The 18,788-nt window shown below is 35.4% G+C and overlaps 1 protein-coding gene across 2 annotated transcripts in view; it reads left to right on the top strand.

Moving 5' to 3' along the window:
• Positions 1–18,788, top strand: part of USP9X (ubiquitin specific peptidase 9 X-linked) — a 99,180-nt gene that overhangs the window by 62,717 nt on the left and 17,675 nt on the right. The window contains exons 24-33 of one of the 2 annotated variants that reach the window (XM_042810945.1): positions 1,879–2,004; positions 4,238–4,363; positions 7,699–7,865; positions 12,510–12,618; positions 12,849–12,995; positions 13,126–13,272; positions 14,177–14,384; positions 16,239–16,459; positions 16,841–17,031; positions 17,478–17,651. In XM_042810945.1, coding sequence (XP_042666879.1) covers positions 1,879–2,004; positions 4,238–4,363; positions 7,699–7,865; positions 12,510–12,618; positions 12,849–12,995; positions 13,126–13,272; positions 14,177–14,384; positions 16,239–16,459; positions 16,841–17,031; positions 17,478–17,651 — 1,616 coding nt within the window. Of the gene's footprint in view, positions 1–1,878; positions 2,005–4,237; positions 4,364–7,698; positions 7,866–12,509; positions 12,619–12,848; positions 12,996–13,125; positions 13,273–14,176; positions 14,400–16,238; positions 16,460–16,840; positions 17,032–17,477; positions 17,652–18,788 lie in introns of both variants that reach the window. The other variant, XM_042810944.1, reaches the window with a different exon arrangement.

Below are 18,788 nucleotides of genomic sequence, written 5' to 3'. Positions count from 1 at the left end.
AGTGATCATAGTAAAAAGGTGTCCTACACGAAGGCGTCTTGGAATTGGAAAGGGCAAGTGACAAAAGTGACATATCACCTCAATGATATGTTTAAAGCAGTAGAATTTGTGCATGTTTTGTATAGTCCATACATTTTTCTATATCTGAACAAATATGTTGTAGGCCAAGATTTTATTTCTGTACTCTTAGAATATGCCTTTGGCAAAGAGCTCAAAGATTTAGAGCAGTTTATACCAGAATATTTAGCAAGTTTTCTCTTTGAAGCAGAGAATTAATTTCCCCTTAAATCTGGAAAAATAAATACCTATTCCGGTTATGGGCCTCAGTTGGAGGATACCAGATTCATTCATTTTCAAAGAAATCAAATCTTGATGACTGTTAAAAGGTGTAAAGAAGTTTTTATGTCGCATGAGAATGTGCTGGAGACACCTTGAAGAGGCTTGTTTGCCATTCTAGTCTTCATCTATTAAAATGAATAAAATTTACTGCCGTTTTTTTTGTGCGGATTAAAAAGGCAGTTTGGAGCACAGCATCAGTTTAGTGTCTTAAAACACATTTATGCTGACCACTTATGTGATTGAAACCTTTGTCTGTGACAGCTGATATTCACTATAGAGCTACGGCCATCTAACTTTAATATGAACTGATTGGCTGCAAAGAGCAGTTCTCACAGCTTTCACCATTGTCCTCTTTGAAGGACTTGGGTCTTGGTATTCCTAACTGCTGCAGAACCAGTAAGCTTACTCCTTGAGATGGAGGTGGGATTTGTAAATTGTATCTAAATCAGAAGTAGCATAGTTTAACTCTGCTTTGGCTTTCTAGCAGTACTCAAGAGAGTGAGGAAACAAAGACTGTCAACAGTCTTCTTGTTTTCAGTCTGCTGCTATAACTAGGGCCTGTTAAAGGCATTGCAGTATTTTTGTTCTTCTGTTGAAAGTTGTTGAATCAATAGGGTAGTTAAATATAGTATTCTGGTACATAGATCCATGAGTTGCCCCATATTATGCATGATCCTTTTATAGCCTGCTTCTGACAGCTAATTGTCAACTGTTGCTGTTTTCAGTGGGACTTATGTGATTTTGTTCCCTGAGTCAGGTATTTTAGTGAAGCTGACACAGCAAAGGAAATGACCAGTGCCAGGTGTTACAGACCAGCTTTGTAGTGTGTCTTCTGAGCAGCATCTGAGAGAGGTTTTTTGAATGGAGTTGTACTGAAAAATGGATAAACCCTTTTGTAGAAAAATGTTAGCTTCTATCCACAGCAGTCTTTTCAAAGAAATTTGCATTAAAAAAGGAATCCTTTCAGGTTTGAATGGTCAAGACTGTAGAGTCAGACTAAGCTTCATGCCCGAACCAATACTGAAGGAATAAAAGCTTTTCTTGCTGCTCTTTGTCCTGTGAAAATATGGTAAAAAAGAGGACAAGTTAAGAGCATCATTGAATTCTTTTTTAACACCAGTGCTTAAAATGGTACTTAATTATAGTGGACTGTGTTCAGTGTAGATGGTATTAGATAATCTGGAGGGAAATCCATTTCTTAACAAACCTTTCCATACATCAGCAGAAAGAGAAGGAGGTATTGTAATTGACAGTATTCAGTTAATTTGAAATAATCTGACCAGTGACAAACCCTGAATAGAAATAGTTTCAAGTCCTCCTAACTTCGTGATTTTACACTATGGCATATGTGCAGTGAATCTTGATATGTGATGGTATCCATTCAAAAATTTTTTCTTGGTCTGTAATTTCTCTAAGTATTTATCCATGATCTTGCCTACTACTAATAAATTATGTTAAGTAAGTTTATATTTTTGTATCACTTTGCTTTCTTTTTTTCTTTTTTTTTCTGTGTAAGAAGTAAGAAATCCTTTCTTACAGATAAACCAGGCTACACATGACCAGGCAGTGGTGCTACAAAATGCCCTACAAAACATTCCTAATCCAACTTCAGAATGCATGCTAAGAAATGTAGCAATACGTCTTGCACAGCAAATATCTGATGAGGTTAGTGAATTCCTTTGTGTATATTTCTTCTGCCCCCTCTCCCCCAGTCAGTTTTTAGAATGCTTAAATTTATAACTTTGTAATAAATGGATTTTCTTCCTGCAATGCCATAAAAACTTAAAGTACCGTTTGCATGGTTAATAAGCTGTAAACTGTTTAAAAGTATTTCATGAGAAGGTTCCATATGCAATTATGAAATACAGTCTAATGGTGTGAAGAGGCTTAAGTGAGATAAGTTCTGTACAGGTTTTTTAATGGATTGTGAATACTGTTGCACTTGCACCAGAACTTCAGAAACACATTGCAGTGGTTTTAAATAAGTTAATTATAATTATTGCAGGTATTTTGTTTGTTTTCAAGAGCATTTTTGTGATATTTTCTTCTTATTTTTATCTTCTTTTACACTTTGGTTTCTAATTTACTTCTCTTGAGGAGAAATACAGAAAACTGGAGGAAATTTTAAATATGAATAGAAATGCTGAAAGAGAAGTGTGAAATCTCTAACGGTGTGTCTTTAAATGCTGAAAATCCTTTAATGGTGCAAGTGAGAAATTTGACTGTGGAGCTGAGTAATGTTAAGCAGTGTCCTTTAAAAACAGAACATCTGTATGATACTGTATGGTATGACCAACCCCATTTGGAATTGAGTCATGTTAGTGAATACATCTGTAAATTTTGCTGAATGAAGTAGAAGCTAAAATCAGATCTGCTACAACTATTTTCAAGATCAATTGAGAAGCTTCTGTTTCCAGTATGGAAGCAGTGAATATTGATTTTTCAGTACGGTATAGAATCTCTGCAAAGCTATCTTCAGGACATTTGTAAGACACCTAAATAAAAGCAATCTTAAATGACCATCTTCATGCTGAAAAGCATACAGCCATTCTTGTGAAGAAAGAGTACTGTCTAAAGTACACTGTAGTAGACTGTCTGAGACATCTGTCTTCCATTAGTGGTGGTTTTAACGTCCATAGTTGATTTTATGTGTAAAAATTGGCCAGTTGAACTCCAGTGTCATTCCACAGAAGTCTCTTTTGAGGTGAAGTGTGGATAAGGCTCATCAGAGCAAACAAACACTGGATGTCTTTTACATGTGGGTACACAGTATTACTGTTGATATTAACATCTAATGTTCTGAAATTATTGGAACTGATATCGATCTAGATTTCATATGTATTCTGTTTTCGTGGTCAGAGACTTCCCTCTTGACCTCATGATTAAAAATAAAAAATAAGCATCTGGCATTGTTTCTGTATCTGCCAGAGAGCACAGAAAAAAATCTTTCACTGTTTAAAAAAAAAAAAAAAAAAAAGTTTCAGCTTATGATTTTAAAACTGCAATGAGATTAAATCAGAAAACATTCATTTTTTTTCCTGTGACAGTTTTTCCTTGTGATGCTGCTGTGGTATGATTGCTTTGCTTGTGACAAGGGTGGAATACCTATCTTCTAGCAACTGTGAATGTGTAGAGCAAGAATGCGTGTTCAAGTCTCTTAATAAGATTGGCTTATTCGTTAAGCTTTTAGAGTCTCATTTTATTAGTAAATGAGACTGTTAGAAAAGGAAAATTTGAAACCGAGAGCTATCTGTTATTAGAGATTGCTAAATGTTTTGACAGTTTGAGTTTGAATATAGGCTCAAGTGATGCAGACTATATGTAATGACAGTAACACTTAGGCAGAAATTGTTTGTGTCATGATTAATGTACATCAATACTGTATATGATACTGTATGATACTGATACTGTATATCAGTACATACTGATACTGTATATCAACTCAGATTATGTCCAAAGGATTGAAGAGTGATTCTGCATCCATAAGATATGTAAACTGCATTATTGCTCACTTAAAATCCTGTGTAACTTGAAAACAAGGGAATCCCTTTATGTATTAATCAGGTACTTGATAAGCTTTAGTTTGTCTATTAGCTAGAATAGGGAGTAATAAGTCAGGGGGCGAACTGTCAAATAACTTATATTTGTCATGTTATTTTCTATGATGTATGCCTTCTAGGTGCTTGCTTGTTTTTGTTTCTATCAACTCCAGGAATTTTTAGCATTTAAGTATAAGTAAAAGATGGAACGTTTGTTTCAGTCGTCCCTGAAGTAGCCAATGGCTTGTTCTCAAAATTAAAATTTCATTTGGTGGTTGTAATGTTATGATTTAAGATTCTGTGATACATATAAAATACATGCTTATTTTTTAATCTCTCTTCTCTCATTCCCCTTCCAGGCTTCAAAATATATACCTGATATTTGTGTTATTAGGGCAGTGCAAAAAATTGTCTGGGCGTCTGGTTGTGGGTCAGTTCAACTTGTGTTCAGTTCTAATGAGGAAATCAGTAAAATCTATGAAAAGGTAAGAATTTCTTTTTTATGACTATTCTTTCATTTAGAAAAAGAGTAGGGACAGCCAGTTCAGAAATAGGAGTATTATGAGGTTTTAGGTAGTTGTCTTGATTGTGTATTTTGGAGTCTAGTATTGTGTTTGTGTGTCAGGTGTCCTGCAACTCCTTAATTTCCTATGCTGAGTTCCTTTTCTCTGTAACTGTTGCGTTGTAGCTTGAAACTAGTGTCAATTTAAAAAAAAAAAAGCGTCTGTTCTATCTGTTCTGTAAGCTGCTATAACTTGTTTCCAGCAAACTTAGATTCCACACCTAAAACAGAAGTAAGCACTTCTTGCAATGCTCATTTCTCCTAGTCTTCAGATTTAAAGGTCTGTTCTACAAAAGTTTATTTGAAACATATGCGATCTGCAAGAAGAGACGAGCTGATTTTCCTGAAAATGATGCTGAAGCACCAGTGAAACTCTGTAAACGATAATCACGGTGTTATTTTTGTTCTCTTACAATTTTTATTTCATTATACAGAGAGGGAAACCCTTTTCAAGGTTTCACACGTGGGGTGGATTTCACTATGATACCACACTGCTTATACAAGTGCTTATAGTTAAGTGAATCAGTAAACTCTGTCTTGACTGCAATTCGTATTTTTTGTGGCTGGTCTCTAAATTTGTCTTAAAACATTAAATTTATTACTTGTTAATACTTTCCTGAAAGTAAAAGTGAAAGCAATACATAGGTAGATTTTATTCTGGATATATTATTGGCTGTTGTCTTTCAATGTTCTGTTAATTACTTGAAAAAAATGTAATATCTTTCCATTCAGCTTACGTAGGGGATATGATAGCATCTGCTCCTATGGCTGCTAGAATGACTTCATGAAACAAGTTATTTTCCTTCTACTCTTTTGTTTTTGAGCTGATAACTTGCATTTAAATGCATACAAAGATGTGCTCTTACGTCTGTACATTTGATGAGAATACTAAGAGAAGTGTAGAAGAGAAAATACACTTAGACCAGAACTAAATAAAATCATGTGCACATTTCTCCTTTTCTTAACATGCTGACTAATGTAACTTATTTTGGTTGAGTTGAGAGCAATCCCTGTGCTGTGGGCTTAACCATGGCACTGTCTATTTTCTATTTGGGTCAGTGATCAGGTTGCTCAAGGGTAATGCAGGAGGATTTTGTCTTTTATTGCAGCTTAAAAATACTGTTAAGCCATGACTGTTCCTCCTTCACTGACTAACATTGTTATGGCATTTACTTCTGTTGTTGATAACATATAAATCATTCTTCTGCTGCCAGATATGCCTTATTTACTGTTCATGATTTTAGGATTAAGTAAAGAGGCATTATACAAGCAGTATTTTTCATTTGATTTCAGTATCTTGCTTTGTTTCTGTCATTTTTTCTGGGTGAGAATTTTACAGTTGAATTCTGTAAAAAAATATTTTTTTAAGTGACTGTGATCTTAAAATATGCGAAATTTAAATTGCATAGATTTCAAGAAAAGCTTTTCAGTATTTCACAGTACCCATTACTGGTTATTGTTCAGAGCTGTTTGTTTTTATTTGGTTGTTACTCTTATATGGACATTTTTAATAAATGACAGCTGCATTTGGTTTATGTTAAGGAAAAAGGAAATAAAAGTCAAAGGGGAAAACTGATTGAAAGAACTAATAGGAACTGAGAACGTGATACAATTAAATAACATTTATAGAAAAACTTAAAACAGATTAGTATGATGCAAGAAAAGATGCACTGTTTATCTCAGACATTGCATTCAGTGTTAGGGCAGAGGGAATAACTCCTGTGGTAGTTTTTATGGAGATTGAATATACAAGTGACTAGAAAATTCTGGCTTACACAGAGAGAAAAAATGATTTAAGGAAAACTTTGTTTCCTAAGTTGACCACTAAACTCGATTTTATTTCTTTAATTTTCTTAAATTGTAAGAACATTTTGCTAAGTCAGTGGGGCAGAGATTTAACATTAAATGTTCAAGGGAAAAAAAGTGGGCTAAATTTTGTGAAATTAAGATTAAGCAGCTCTTCAGAATAGTAATGTCAACTGTGACTTCTGAAATAACGTTTGTGAGGACTTCAGGAAGATTCTGAACTACACTAAATTCAATTAAACTAAAAAAACGGAGTAAATTATTTTGAGAGCATAGATTTTACAGAAATTCTTCTGCATACTGCCTCAGAAAATGTGGTATGGCTGTCCTCTGAGTGGTGGATTGAGAAGACTATACACTGCTTTTTGTAGTATCAGACATCTTGTTATTACCTCAGAGAAGGGCCATAATCTTAAAGCACTGCAAGTAGAAGTTTATACAGACCAGCCAGTTCCTGTTGATTGAGTATAGAGAAATACTTTGAATATGAAAGGCACCCTACACTTCTAGATCCCTGCCTGCTTGCAAAAATATTTTTTTTCTAAGTGAGGTTTCAGTGCTAACCAAGCATAGTCCCAAACTTGTTAAGTCTTCTGCTGTTACTTTCATGTCTTGAGACAGCTCGGAATATCCACGTCCTCCATTGTGGAAGTAGTGACCTTACCTATTTTGTCTTTACACAACTAAAATCAGTGTTTTTAGTTATCTGTTCAGTACTATAATCCATTCTTTCTGCCTATTTAGTCTTTCCTTGTATAAAACAAATACATATTTCATTCATAGAACCGTGGATTTGCTTAGGTTGAAAGGGACCTTGAAGATTATCTATTTCCAACCCCCAGTTCTTGTGGTTAACATTGCTAGCCTGCAGCCAAGATTACCAATGACTTAAGATTGAAGCCTGCTCACATTCAGTTTCCTTAGAACTTCTTCAAGCTAATTAATTTTGGCTTAGATGGAGAAGAGGGCTTACTTTTATTCTTAAAGCACTTGTTTTGCAGAAGTGCACCAAAATCAACTCACTAAGCATTTAATGGAGAGAATAATCTATGTACTAATTAGAAATATCCTTTTGTACTTCAAAATTCACCAGAGTGGCTATGTTATGAATCAGCTGAATCAAGTTTCTGTTTCTGAAAATTAGTAAGTAAACAAGAGTACTAACTGATGAAACTTTTACCTACAGATTTTCTATTTAACTTTGGGCACCTTAAGTTTGTGATTTAGATCCTTCCTTGAAAATCCAAGAGCTGGAAGTTCAAGGCATCTGATGTGATGCTTTGAATAGCACCTGAGTGAAGTGCATAAAGTATGTGATGTTAATAATCACTTTAGTCAACAAGCTCACGGTTTGAGTTTGTAGTTAGAATATATACCTGGAAGCTGCTGAGGTTTCTCTGAATTATTTTTTTTGCTATACCTACTTTGTGCTCTTTTTGTTTATTTTCACAGACAAATGCAGGAAATGAACCAGATATGGAAGATGAACAAGTTTGCTGTGAAGCATTGGAGGTGATGACCCTATGTTTTGCTTTGATTCCAACAGCACTGGATGCTCTAAGTAAAGAAAAAGCATGGCAGACATTTATCATTGATTTGCTATTGCACTGTCACAGCAAGTAAGTTTTGTTGGGTTTTTTTTTTAATTCTGTGCATTATTTTCCAGTGTGGCATGTGTATATATATCTTACACATAGAGAAGTGACTTATTTTAACATTTTTTTCAGCAATCGTCTTGATTTACTGTTTTGCAATGTATAAATCTGTGATTTGGATACCTGTCATAAGGTGATAGTGTCCAGAGAAACATAACTAAGCTGATAAGCTGGAAGTTGTGTCCTGTGAGGAGACTGTGAGGACCCTTGACTTATGCAGCCTGAAGGAGGCTGGGAGGCAGCTTCCAGAGGAGGGAAAGCAGAAAGGAAGGTTCCAGTCTCTGCACCCTGGTCATTGATGACTGGTTGCATGGGAATGGCACAAAGCTGTGTCAAGGAGTGAAGACTGGACATTAGGAACAATTTCTTTGCTGTAGGTGTGGTTAAACTCAGGAGCAGGCTTCTTAGAGAGGTGTCAGTGTTCAAGAAGCACTTGAAGGTCATTGCCTTCATTAGTATGTTTTAACTTTTGGTTAGCCTTGAAGTGACCAGGTAGTTGAGCTTGATGGTCTTTGCAGATTTGCAGATCCCCTCAAACTGAGCTATTCTATTCCAGTAGTCTTATCTTCCATGTACTCTTAAGGAGGATATTGTCAAGCCAAGTGATTGTCTGATAATAGGTAGCTTTAGAATTGTTAATTTGTTTAGAGTAAGATACTGGGTGATTTATATTGTTCACGTAATTTCTGAAAACTACATTAGGAAGTTTAAGTGAATTAGATACAGGAGAACTTTCAAATAAATACTTTCTTTCTGGTAAGTAAGGGCAAGATGCAGTCCTTTGAGGAGAGGGGAGGAAGATTTAGTCCTTTGGTTTTCTTGCATGAGAGTGGAAACACTTGTGACTCTTTGCGTTTTGCAAACATTTGTATAAAACTGTCACATTGGAGTTGTCACGTGATGCAGTGACTGCGTCTTTGTTGAACCCTCAGCACTGGGGGACATGTTGCATGTCTTGTGACTTTCAGCATGTGAACTACAGTTAACTTCTTGTACCTACTGATGAGACTGGATTGTTACAATGAAGATCCACAAGCTTTATTATTACTCTACAACCTGGTGTATGGACTATTGCATTGAATAGCTTCACTGAACCTTGTTACTATCTTTTAAGTTAGTAAATTACCTTTAGTTACTTTACAGCACAATGTAAAGTATTAAAACAGCTACTAACAAAATAGCAATGTTTTGTTTTTACAAATAAAATAGTGCCAGTGCCAAACCTGCACCAAAGATGACTTGTTACCATTCTTAGTCTTTGAGAATGGTAGGTGTTCTTTGCAGCTATTTTTGTTCTGGTTCTGTTTCCTTACGTAAGTGAACTGTTGGTTCAAACGGGGACCCCCTGAATCTATACATGTCAAGCAGTTTAGTCTTCACATTTTTTTGTGCAGATTCCTTTCAAAAGAGTACATTACTGAGGTAGAATGTCCTTCTGGTAGAACTTAGTCTTGATTTACAGATGTGCAAAACCATGACAGTTTTTCCTGTCTCTTCCAGTGGTTAATATCCTTGCTGATTTGAACTTTGTCTGAAATTTGAATCCCAAATATTTCATATTGTTATGCCTACTGAATAGTTCATTGTACTTTCCTTCCTAAAATACTGGAATAAACTAGATTACTCCTCAGGCTGGGACGACTTTTTGCACATGTTTTGTTGGGATATGAGCCAGTCTGAACAGCGGTGGCTTAATACTGCAAATATATTGGCTTTTCACCCTTCAAAAACATAGTAGTATTAAGGAATAGCTTTTACTTATGTGGTGTTCTTGTTTGTTTTTTTGTTGTCAGAGAAGATGAAATTCTGTAAGGGTTCCCCTTTGCAAAGTGGGCTGCTGCTGAGTTACTTCTCTCTGCTTTGTTTTTCCACCAGCTTGGGAAATGAGCTGAGTTTGTATGGAGAAGTGATTCATACTCCTAATACAAGAAGTTGTGCTTCATTTATTTTCTCTCATATGTTTGTAAAATTTCTGATATATAGCTAATGATCTCAGTTGGAATGCAACAGTACTATTCGTTATTAGATAATGGTTAGAATAGCCTGAACATTGGTGGAAACAGAAACCAATTTGAAAATGAAGACAGTGAAGTTGAACTAAAGAAATGTTCCTGTTTTGAATTGATGTGCAAACAAATTAATGTTTGCAGAGCTGCAAATATCAGACTTTCAGAATCCTTTACCTCTCAGTTTTGACTGTCATTCTCTCATCTCCTAACCTCTATCAGAACAATATGAGCAAAATTATGCATGTGAGAAAACATTTTTGCTGTACCATAAAGGACAGGGAAGATGGTCAGGCTCACATCTCAGATACTGTCTTCCTGGAGCCAATGAGATGAATTGTTGTGTCTTAATTGTTGGTTCTTAATTTTTTGAGATTGTATGGGACTTTCGCTGTTTCATCATAATATAACCTCACCATATATAAGTTGAGAAATAAAATGCAAAATGTTTAATACTAAACAGCAGAGCAGTTGTTCTCTCCCATATAAGTGATTTTATACTAGTGAGCCATGAGTGCAAAACTGACTTAATAAGTGGTAGTTGAACCATAGTCCTAACTGATCCTGGAACCCAGAAGTATGCCACTGATGGCTGTATAATGTTTGATGGTCATACACGTAGACCATTCCCCAGATTCTTACTGCCCACGATCAGCTGTGGCACTTAAGATCCATTGAAGAAGCTAACTTATAACTAAATAGAGATATGTATCCTGGAGCGACTAGGGGTATAGGTTGCCCGTTTTAATGGAGGAATTTGGTCTCCAGCTGTTTCACCAGGTGAATGAGGGTTCATCGTGTGACTTGTGTGATATCTACCAGCTCTACATTGTTTTCATGTTGTCTAATGTGGCACTAGATGTCTCCTGAGGGAGCTGAATCCCTCTCTTGGTTCGTTAAGAATGTAGGAATGTTCCTGGAAAGTAGTAGTTTATTGTAGCCTCACAAAAATGCGATACTTGTGTTCAAATACTGCATACTCCTCAGATGTAACAGTGTGAGACTGTGTGTTTCATCAGTCACACTTCTCACTGTAGGAAAATACTGTATTTACCTATTTCATTTTGCCTTGAAGTGTACGAACCTGAGGAGTGTCTGTGGGATGGATAGTAGACAAATGAAAGTATGCATCCTAAAAGACATGCCTGTGAGAAGTTTTAGGAAAGCAGCAACTCTGCAATCGGTTCCATAAATGTCACAAGTCGTTACAAACAAAATAGACCTTCTCCCTCCCATGGTCCTTCTACAACTCAGAGCATTGCCATAAAACTTGAGAAGATCAGAGAATGGTGACAAGGAAGATCAAAGCTCTGAAATTACTTCCATGTGTGGAACAGCTGAATAGCTTGAGGTGGTTTTTTTTTATTGGAGAAGATATAAATGGTGGGAGGAAAATACCACAGAGACCTTTAAAATCAGAAGTAGCAAAGGAAAAATTAATAGGGAACAGTGTTTCTTTCTCTTTCATACGTGTAAAAACTTTTTGAGCATAATATTCAAGTAATGTAAACCGTCAGTTGAGAAATGGCTTGAGGGGATTCTTTCATGAGTTTGGCTGGTGAAGGCTACAAAATACTGCTTTTGGTAGTCTTGCTGAACTATAAATTGCTAGAAGCTGAGAAGACATTCTGGAGGAGTATCACTGCATGCTTCTCTCCCCTCGTGTGCTTTCCTACGTGTTCGCCAGAGACAGGGTGCTGGGTTAGCGGCATCTTCGCTTTGACTTCATGGCCATTCTTACATGTCTTAGAAGGACAGTTAACCACACACAGAAGAACTCTGGAGAAAATAGGATTCTTCTGTGTGCTTTCCATAGTGATCTCATGAGCAGAAAACAATTACAGCCACACCAAAAAGACACTGCAAAATTCAGTTTCTTGCATGTTGAGACACTCCATAGAATGCAACAGTGATTTTTCTTTTTTTTCCCCCTCTCCACCCAAGCAGAGTCCTTTTTCTAACAGTTTTTACAGGACTTGGTACCACAACTAACTTAAATGATTTAAAACTTAAAATAGTTTTCTTTCTTTATGTTTCTCTGTTCCCTAGTCCAATTTAACTGATTGGATTAAATTCTTAGATAGAAAGCTTCATTTAATTCCAGCCATGTTAATTTTCAGGAAACCCTCTTTTATCTTTCTGATGATAAATTTTGATTGCACTGTAGATGAATAGCAAACTATTACAGTGATATGTATGAGTATTTTTACTAGGATCATTTTATTTTGTCTTTTAGGCACAGCTTATCCATAATTTAAAAAAAAAAAAAAAAAAAGTCAGATGACTTAGGCCTGCAAATTGCTTGTTTAGCTATCCAGTGTATGCTGGTATTGTGCAGGATTAGGGGTTTGTTGCTATTAAGTTTCTTGTATTTTGATAACTGGATTTATGGATCTGATTTCATAATAGTAACTCCTGTCTAAAATTTCACTAGGAGAAACTTAGTCAGTAGCTAATGAATAATTAAAGTATTCCCATTTCTTGCATTACATGCAGTTTTAAGAAAATGACATTAAGGAGTGTGACAGATAAATACAGATTTCATTGTTCTGTTTAGATAGGGGGATTGCATTTAATCTTTTTTTATTAAATGTTGTTTTAGAATTGTTCGTCAAATGGCACAGGAGCAGTTCTTTCTAATGGCTACCAGGTGTTGCATGGGACAGAGACCTCTCCTTTTCTTCATTACTCTGCTGTTTACAGTTCTAGGGGTAAGTTGCCCAATTGAAGGCTTTGGTACAAATATGAATCTTTGTGAAAGTTCTAAGACAAAATATTTGCAGATGAACACAAATTTTTGTTAACAAATCAGTAAGGTATAAAGTTCCTTTTGACCTATAAGTAAGCAGCACAATCAATTTCTGTTTCAATTGGAGTGGGGTGCTGCAAAATAAGTAGAAGCATGTATGAATTACGAATTGTTCACTTTTTGTTTGCATAGAGTACTGCCAGAGAGAGAGCTAAGCATTCTGGAGACTACTTCACTCTCTTAAGACATCTTCTTAACTATGCCTACAACAGTAATATTAACGTGCCCAATGCTGAAGTTCTTCTCAATAATGAAATTGACTGGCTGAAAAGGATCAGGGTAAGTTTGAGAATTAATTTATTTTTAATAATGAGAGTTTTGGTGCCTTGCTGTGAAGTACAGTTTTAAGCTTCCTAGATGGTGATGTATATTATTTAGTAGAGTATCCTAACTTTCTCTTCTGTGGTAGGATGAAGTAAAAAGGACAGGGGAAACAGGTGTTGAAGAAACCATTTTAGAGGGTCACCTTGGAGTAACAAAAGAGTTGTTAGCATTCCAGACACCTGAGAAGAAATACCATATTGGTTGTGAAAAAGGAGGTGCTAATCTCATTAAGGTAAGTTCAAGTTTTTTGAATTGTGGGATTTTGAGTGTCATTTATAAATAAGTAAAAAGAGATTTTTTTTTCTTGTGGTTTGTAGCCATGAAATTCCCAATTCAACTGTTTGAAGAGTTTCTTATTGGGGTTAAAAAGAGGAAGAAAAAAAATATCCACATTTAATTTATAAGAGTACTTGGCATTCTCATTCTTCATGAGCCTCTGTGTGTAGAGTTGCTGTGAACTAGTGAACTTCTTCCAAGATTCAGCAAACATCACACATGGATAGTGAGCTAGACACAGGATAGACTTGTTTAGAATCATAGAATCACCAAGGATGGAAAAGACCTCCAAGATCATGCTGTCCAACCATCCACCTGTCACCAGTATTCCCCAGGCTAAACCATGTCCCTCAGTACAGCATCTAAATGTTTTTTTGAACACAGTAGTATAGGACTACTGTCTTTCATTATGCTGCATTTTCCTTTCCTCCATGTTTCTAACTATTAATGTTAATGTTTATGGCAAGTTTGAATAAATGCAAGACATCTGAGCATCTCTTTAATTAGACATGGTTTCTTTATATATCTGATTTTCTTTTATGCAGCAACAGTGTTTTTTTCCAGCAGTAACTGATAAAGGGCTTTGTAGATAACACTGATTGTGCAGAATTAAAATTACTGATCAAGGACAGTATAGATTTATTTTTAATTTGGGGAAGGAATTTGCAGTGAACTGCTTTAGAATAATGCTATTCTTTTCTAAATGTAAAAGCTCATTAGGATATTGGTCTAAATTGTAACTCCTTTTTAAGTATGTCTCCAATTATTAGACATTCATTTATGTAATAACTCATAACTTGTTATGGAATAGTGTTTGTTTTTACGATAATAAGTGATTTATTTTCTTTTATCTTTTTCAGGAATTGATAGATGACTTCATCTTTCCAGCATCCAATGTTTATTTACAATACATGAGAAATGGGGAATTGCCTGCTGAGCAGGCCATACCAGTCTGTAGTTCACCAGCTACTATTAATGCTGGCTTTGAGCTACTAGTTGCACTAGCAGTTGGATGTGTCCGAAATCTCAAACAGATAGTAGACACCTTGACTGAGATGTATTACATAGGTACAGCAATCACTAGTATGTAATTTTTTTTAACTATTTCCTATTTTTTGATATATATATATATATTATGTATAGGTTTTGTTTGTAATATCAACTGAGGTTTTTTGTTTGTTTGTTTTTTGTTTTTTTTTTTTACATTGTGGTTTTAATGTGGAATGTGCTTTATTGTAAAATTAGGCCTTTGGACCTTACAAAAGTTATTATAGCCTTTGTTTGTTCTTTATACAGTTAGTAAACTGACTTCATTACATGATTACATCCAAGTTCCATTCACTCACGCAGGCAGACTCTCTGTACTCTATTCTGTGCCTACTCCACTTTGCCCCTACTAGATCCCAAGAACCTTACTCTGTCTCATTGTTTCAGGCTTTTCCTAAGCAGTCCCAGCACCTCATCAAATTTATTCTGCTTACTTTTAGTGCCTGTCTCCTGGTTGCTCACTTGATCTGTTATTCTTAGCCATACACAGACACAGCTCCACTGTCCTGTTTTTAGCACCATACTAGTGCTCTGCTTGTGTCACAGCCTTTTCTCTATAGTTTTTCTTTCCATTTTGGCCTTGTCTTTGCACTGCTCTACTCTAAAAGAACTTCATTCTCATTGAAGGAAGATAATAGTAATTGCAGTATGTACAAAAAAATACAGACAAGTTAGTGTTTCAAAAGTTATAGTTAAATGAAATCGAAGCTTATTTTCACAGAGATGGCAAAAATCTTTTAGATAACGGATTTTTTTTTTTAATCAATCAAAAAGCATTTAAAAGATTTTCTTTAAAATGAACAAACTAGATTGTATTTTGTGCAATCCTGTATGGAACAGCTAAACTTTTCAACTGTAATATTAACAGGGGAACAAATAGGCTGGTATTGGAAATTTCATTACTGAAGTGTGTAGAGTTTAGCAAAACTATAAGCAACTAGAAATTGTGTTCCATAGTGGGAGTAGCAGTGCTGCTTGCATGGTTTGTGATATCAGTCATATAGTCACAAAGTCATTTGAGTAGTTACGTATGAGGTTTTTCAGTCTTTTGCTGCTCAGTTCCATCTCAACAAATGAAATGGGCAGATTTGTGGTTTTACCCCTTGCCTCATCCTTTTGTCTTCACCTTTTTCAGTGTGAAATAGTGCAATATAGTGAAATATAGTGAAATATTCCTTGTCTGCTCACAACTGGAAGGATTTTATGGCGTTACCTTCTATTTAAATATTTGATAAGGGTGCTAGATCACTGTAGAATGCTACACAAAATAGTACACGTGTATGAATTGTACATATGCCAAGGAAAGTTTGTGTACTTTGTTGTCATTTATGTTAAAAACCACAGGACAACAGATTAGTGTAGGAAATCTGTGATTGTAAGTGTATTCTGAAGAGATGTTAGAAATGTAAAGGAGAAGGCTGAGGAAAAATCTTTCATAAGGTATACAGATAACACTATTAAAAAATGCTCTCCTAGCTGGCAAAGGGAAGTGAGGCATAAGATAAATATTGGTTATTTACTACTGACAGATCTGGAATGCTTAAACTAGAAAATTTGCTAGTACTGATAGGAAGAGTTATGTTTTGTCCATAAATAAGCTGTTTTTTTAATATAGTTACTGTTTTAATTACAAAATGGAAGAGTGTGGTGTAATCTTAAGGTTATATGATTTATAAAGGTATTTATGAGGTATTATGATTTATAAAAATGTGTTGATTTTAACAATTGATGTTCTGGTGAAGTATTTTTGTTAAACTGCAGTATGATACAGACTAATACTAATTTCATGCAACTGTCCTCTATACTACAACTGAAAATCTAATACTTTATAACAAAGTAATTTTTCTAATTGCATTCTGCTATTTTTTTTCTTAGCTTGTGAAGCGCTTACAGAATGGGAATATCTACCACCTGTTGGGCCTCGACCACCAAAGGGATTTGTAGGATTAAAAAATGCTGGTGCCACTTGTTACATGAATTCTGTTATTCAGCAGCTGTACATGATTCCAGCCATCAGGAATGGGATTCTTGCAATTGAAGGCACAGGCAGTGATGTAGACGATGATATGTCTGGGGATGAAAAGCAGGACAATGAGGTAAATTTAATTAAGTAGAGCTTCTTTATCCTCATCATCAAAATTCTTTTTGATCCAGAGGTTATATATAATTTAAGTGACCAGTCATTTTGCTTTCCATTGCTAACGGGGGGGGGCAATCGTATAATACTCTTATGTGAGTAGGCTCCTTGACAGAGAAACACCTGAAAAGATACAAGTAGAGGAGTTTGCAGAATTCTTCCTCATGTATATAGGGCTGAACGTATCATATGTTGCTTCTGTCACCAGAATTCTATCAGTGCATCCAAAGACAGTGTTTATTTCTTTTGATTGTTAAGATCTAGGAGTAGATCTGTAAGAGATGCAACAATTATTAGATAATACCGAATCTGGTTGCAAAAATTCTCTTTCACTTTTCAGAGCAATGTTGACCCACGAGATGATGTGTTTGGCTACCCACATCAGTATGAAGACAAACCAGCACTGAGTAAAACAGAAGACAGAAAAGAGTACAATATTGGAGTCCTGAGACATCTCCAAGTAATTTTTGGTCATTTAGCAGCTTCCAGGCTACAGTACTATGTACCAAGAGGGTTTTGGAAACAATTTAGGTAAGTAAAAAATTTATTACTTGACATCTATTTGAAACACTGAAATGCAACAAAACAAATTGTAGTAGAAGAAATTACATTAAGAACTGTAAATTAGCAAAACCTGTGTAGATTTGTATTTGTTATCCTACCTTTTCATCCTTCTGTGAAATTCAGTTAATAAGCCAGAATTCACAAAAAGATGGTGATTTGGGAATTCCAACAGTTTTTGAGTTTGGTATTTAATCTCTGAACGAAGTCTGAAGTTACACAAAAGGCACTTACTTATCAGTAAGTAGAAAAGTAAGTGTCAAGAACAGAATGGCAGTTGATATATTACATCACAGTAATTTTATCTGTAAGTTCTTACCAGTAAGAAGAGATTAATAACTTCAATAAATCTTTATTAAGGAATTATTGAGGAACAGAACAAAATGCATTTGACAAGAATGTGCTTTTGTTTTCAGACTCTGGGGTGAACCTGTAAATCTGCGTGAACAACATGATGCTTTAGAATTCTTTAATTCCTTGGTGGATAGTTTAGATGAAGCTTTGAAAGCTTTGGGCCATCCAGCAATGTTAAGTAAAGTTTTAGGAGGATCCTTTGCTGATCAGAAGATTTGTCAAGGATGCCCTCATAGGTAAGTGTTTGAGTCTACTTATAGAAAAAATAACCTATGTTTTATTGGAAAGATATAATTAAGGTGCTCTAAAGCAGACAAACTTATAAAAATGGAGAATCAAGGCTGGTATGTCAGGTTTTTTTTGAAGCTCATAAAACTTGCTACCTTGTTTTTCTACAGCATTCATATAACTCTCTTGAAGTGTCTTTAAATATTTAAATTTTAGTTAAATTTTGTGTTGCAAGCAGTTAATCTTCTTACAGTTGACATCTTTCTGATCATAGAATCATAGAATGGCTCATGTTGGAATGGACCTTAAAACCCACCCAGCCCAAACCTCCTGCTGTGGGCAGTGTTGCCAGCCACCAGCTCAGGCTGTCCAGGGCTTCATCCAAGCTGGCCTTGAGCGCCTCCAGGGATGGGTGTTCATTTGTGAGTCATAGGACAGGTGTCTCTACACATTACTATTGAAAATACTCTGTGGAAAGTGACTGTTCAGCCTTACCCTTCAATCAGTACATAAAAGCCAGCGAAGACTGATAGAAACCCATTTTGTTGTGACAATCTTTCAATTTCAGTTGAGTTTACATGTGGATTAAAAGAACTTCTCTAGTTTCTTGGGTTAAAATGTATGACCAGAAAAACTATTGGAGCATAGCAAATTAACAGACTTTGTAAGATAGCAGATAAATTTAATATTACTGTTTTAAGCATTTCTAAATACTACTGTATTCACTGTTATAAAAGCTTTTGTGTGTTTCAGTGTGTATCAGAGAATCAGGCCCTGTACGGTAATGCTGGAATAGATGCAACCTTTTTAAATTTTTCATTACTTCTTTCTCTGTTGAAAAATGTATCCAAGATGTCTTAACCAGTTGTCTCTCAGCCATTTCTGGTTCATTTCTAGGAGTTCCTTTGAAGGTTTTATCACAACAGAGCAAAAATCTACGCAGATAAGCGAAGAAATTTTTATGAAGACAACTATTTAGTTCTATTCGGTTAGAAAAATTAAAAGGCTTTTCTAAAATGTTTTGAGCTGTTGTGTGTAGGCATGAAACAATTTTTGTACAGTGTTAGTCTAATTGCTGATGGTAAACCTCTTTAACAAACACCAGTTTGTACAGTACAACTACTGCAATGTAGCTGTAGGCAGAT

Source organism: Centrocercus urophasianus, unplaced genomic scaffold (assembly GCF_019232065.1).
Source record: "Centrocercus urophasianus isolate 14NV4802_14NV808 unplaced genomic scaffold, USGS_Curo_1.0 seq_12, whole genome shotgun sequence".
In the NCBI taxonomy this organism is placed as follows: Eukaryota; Metazoa; Chordata; class Aves; order Galliformes; family Phasianidae; genus Centrocercus; species Centrocercus urophasianus.
Note: the sequence above shows the minus strand (reverse complement) of the source record. Positions and strands in the feature narration are given on the sequence as shown.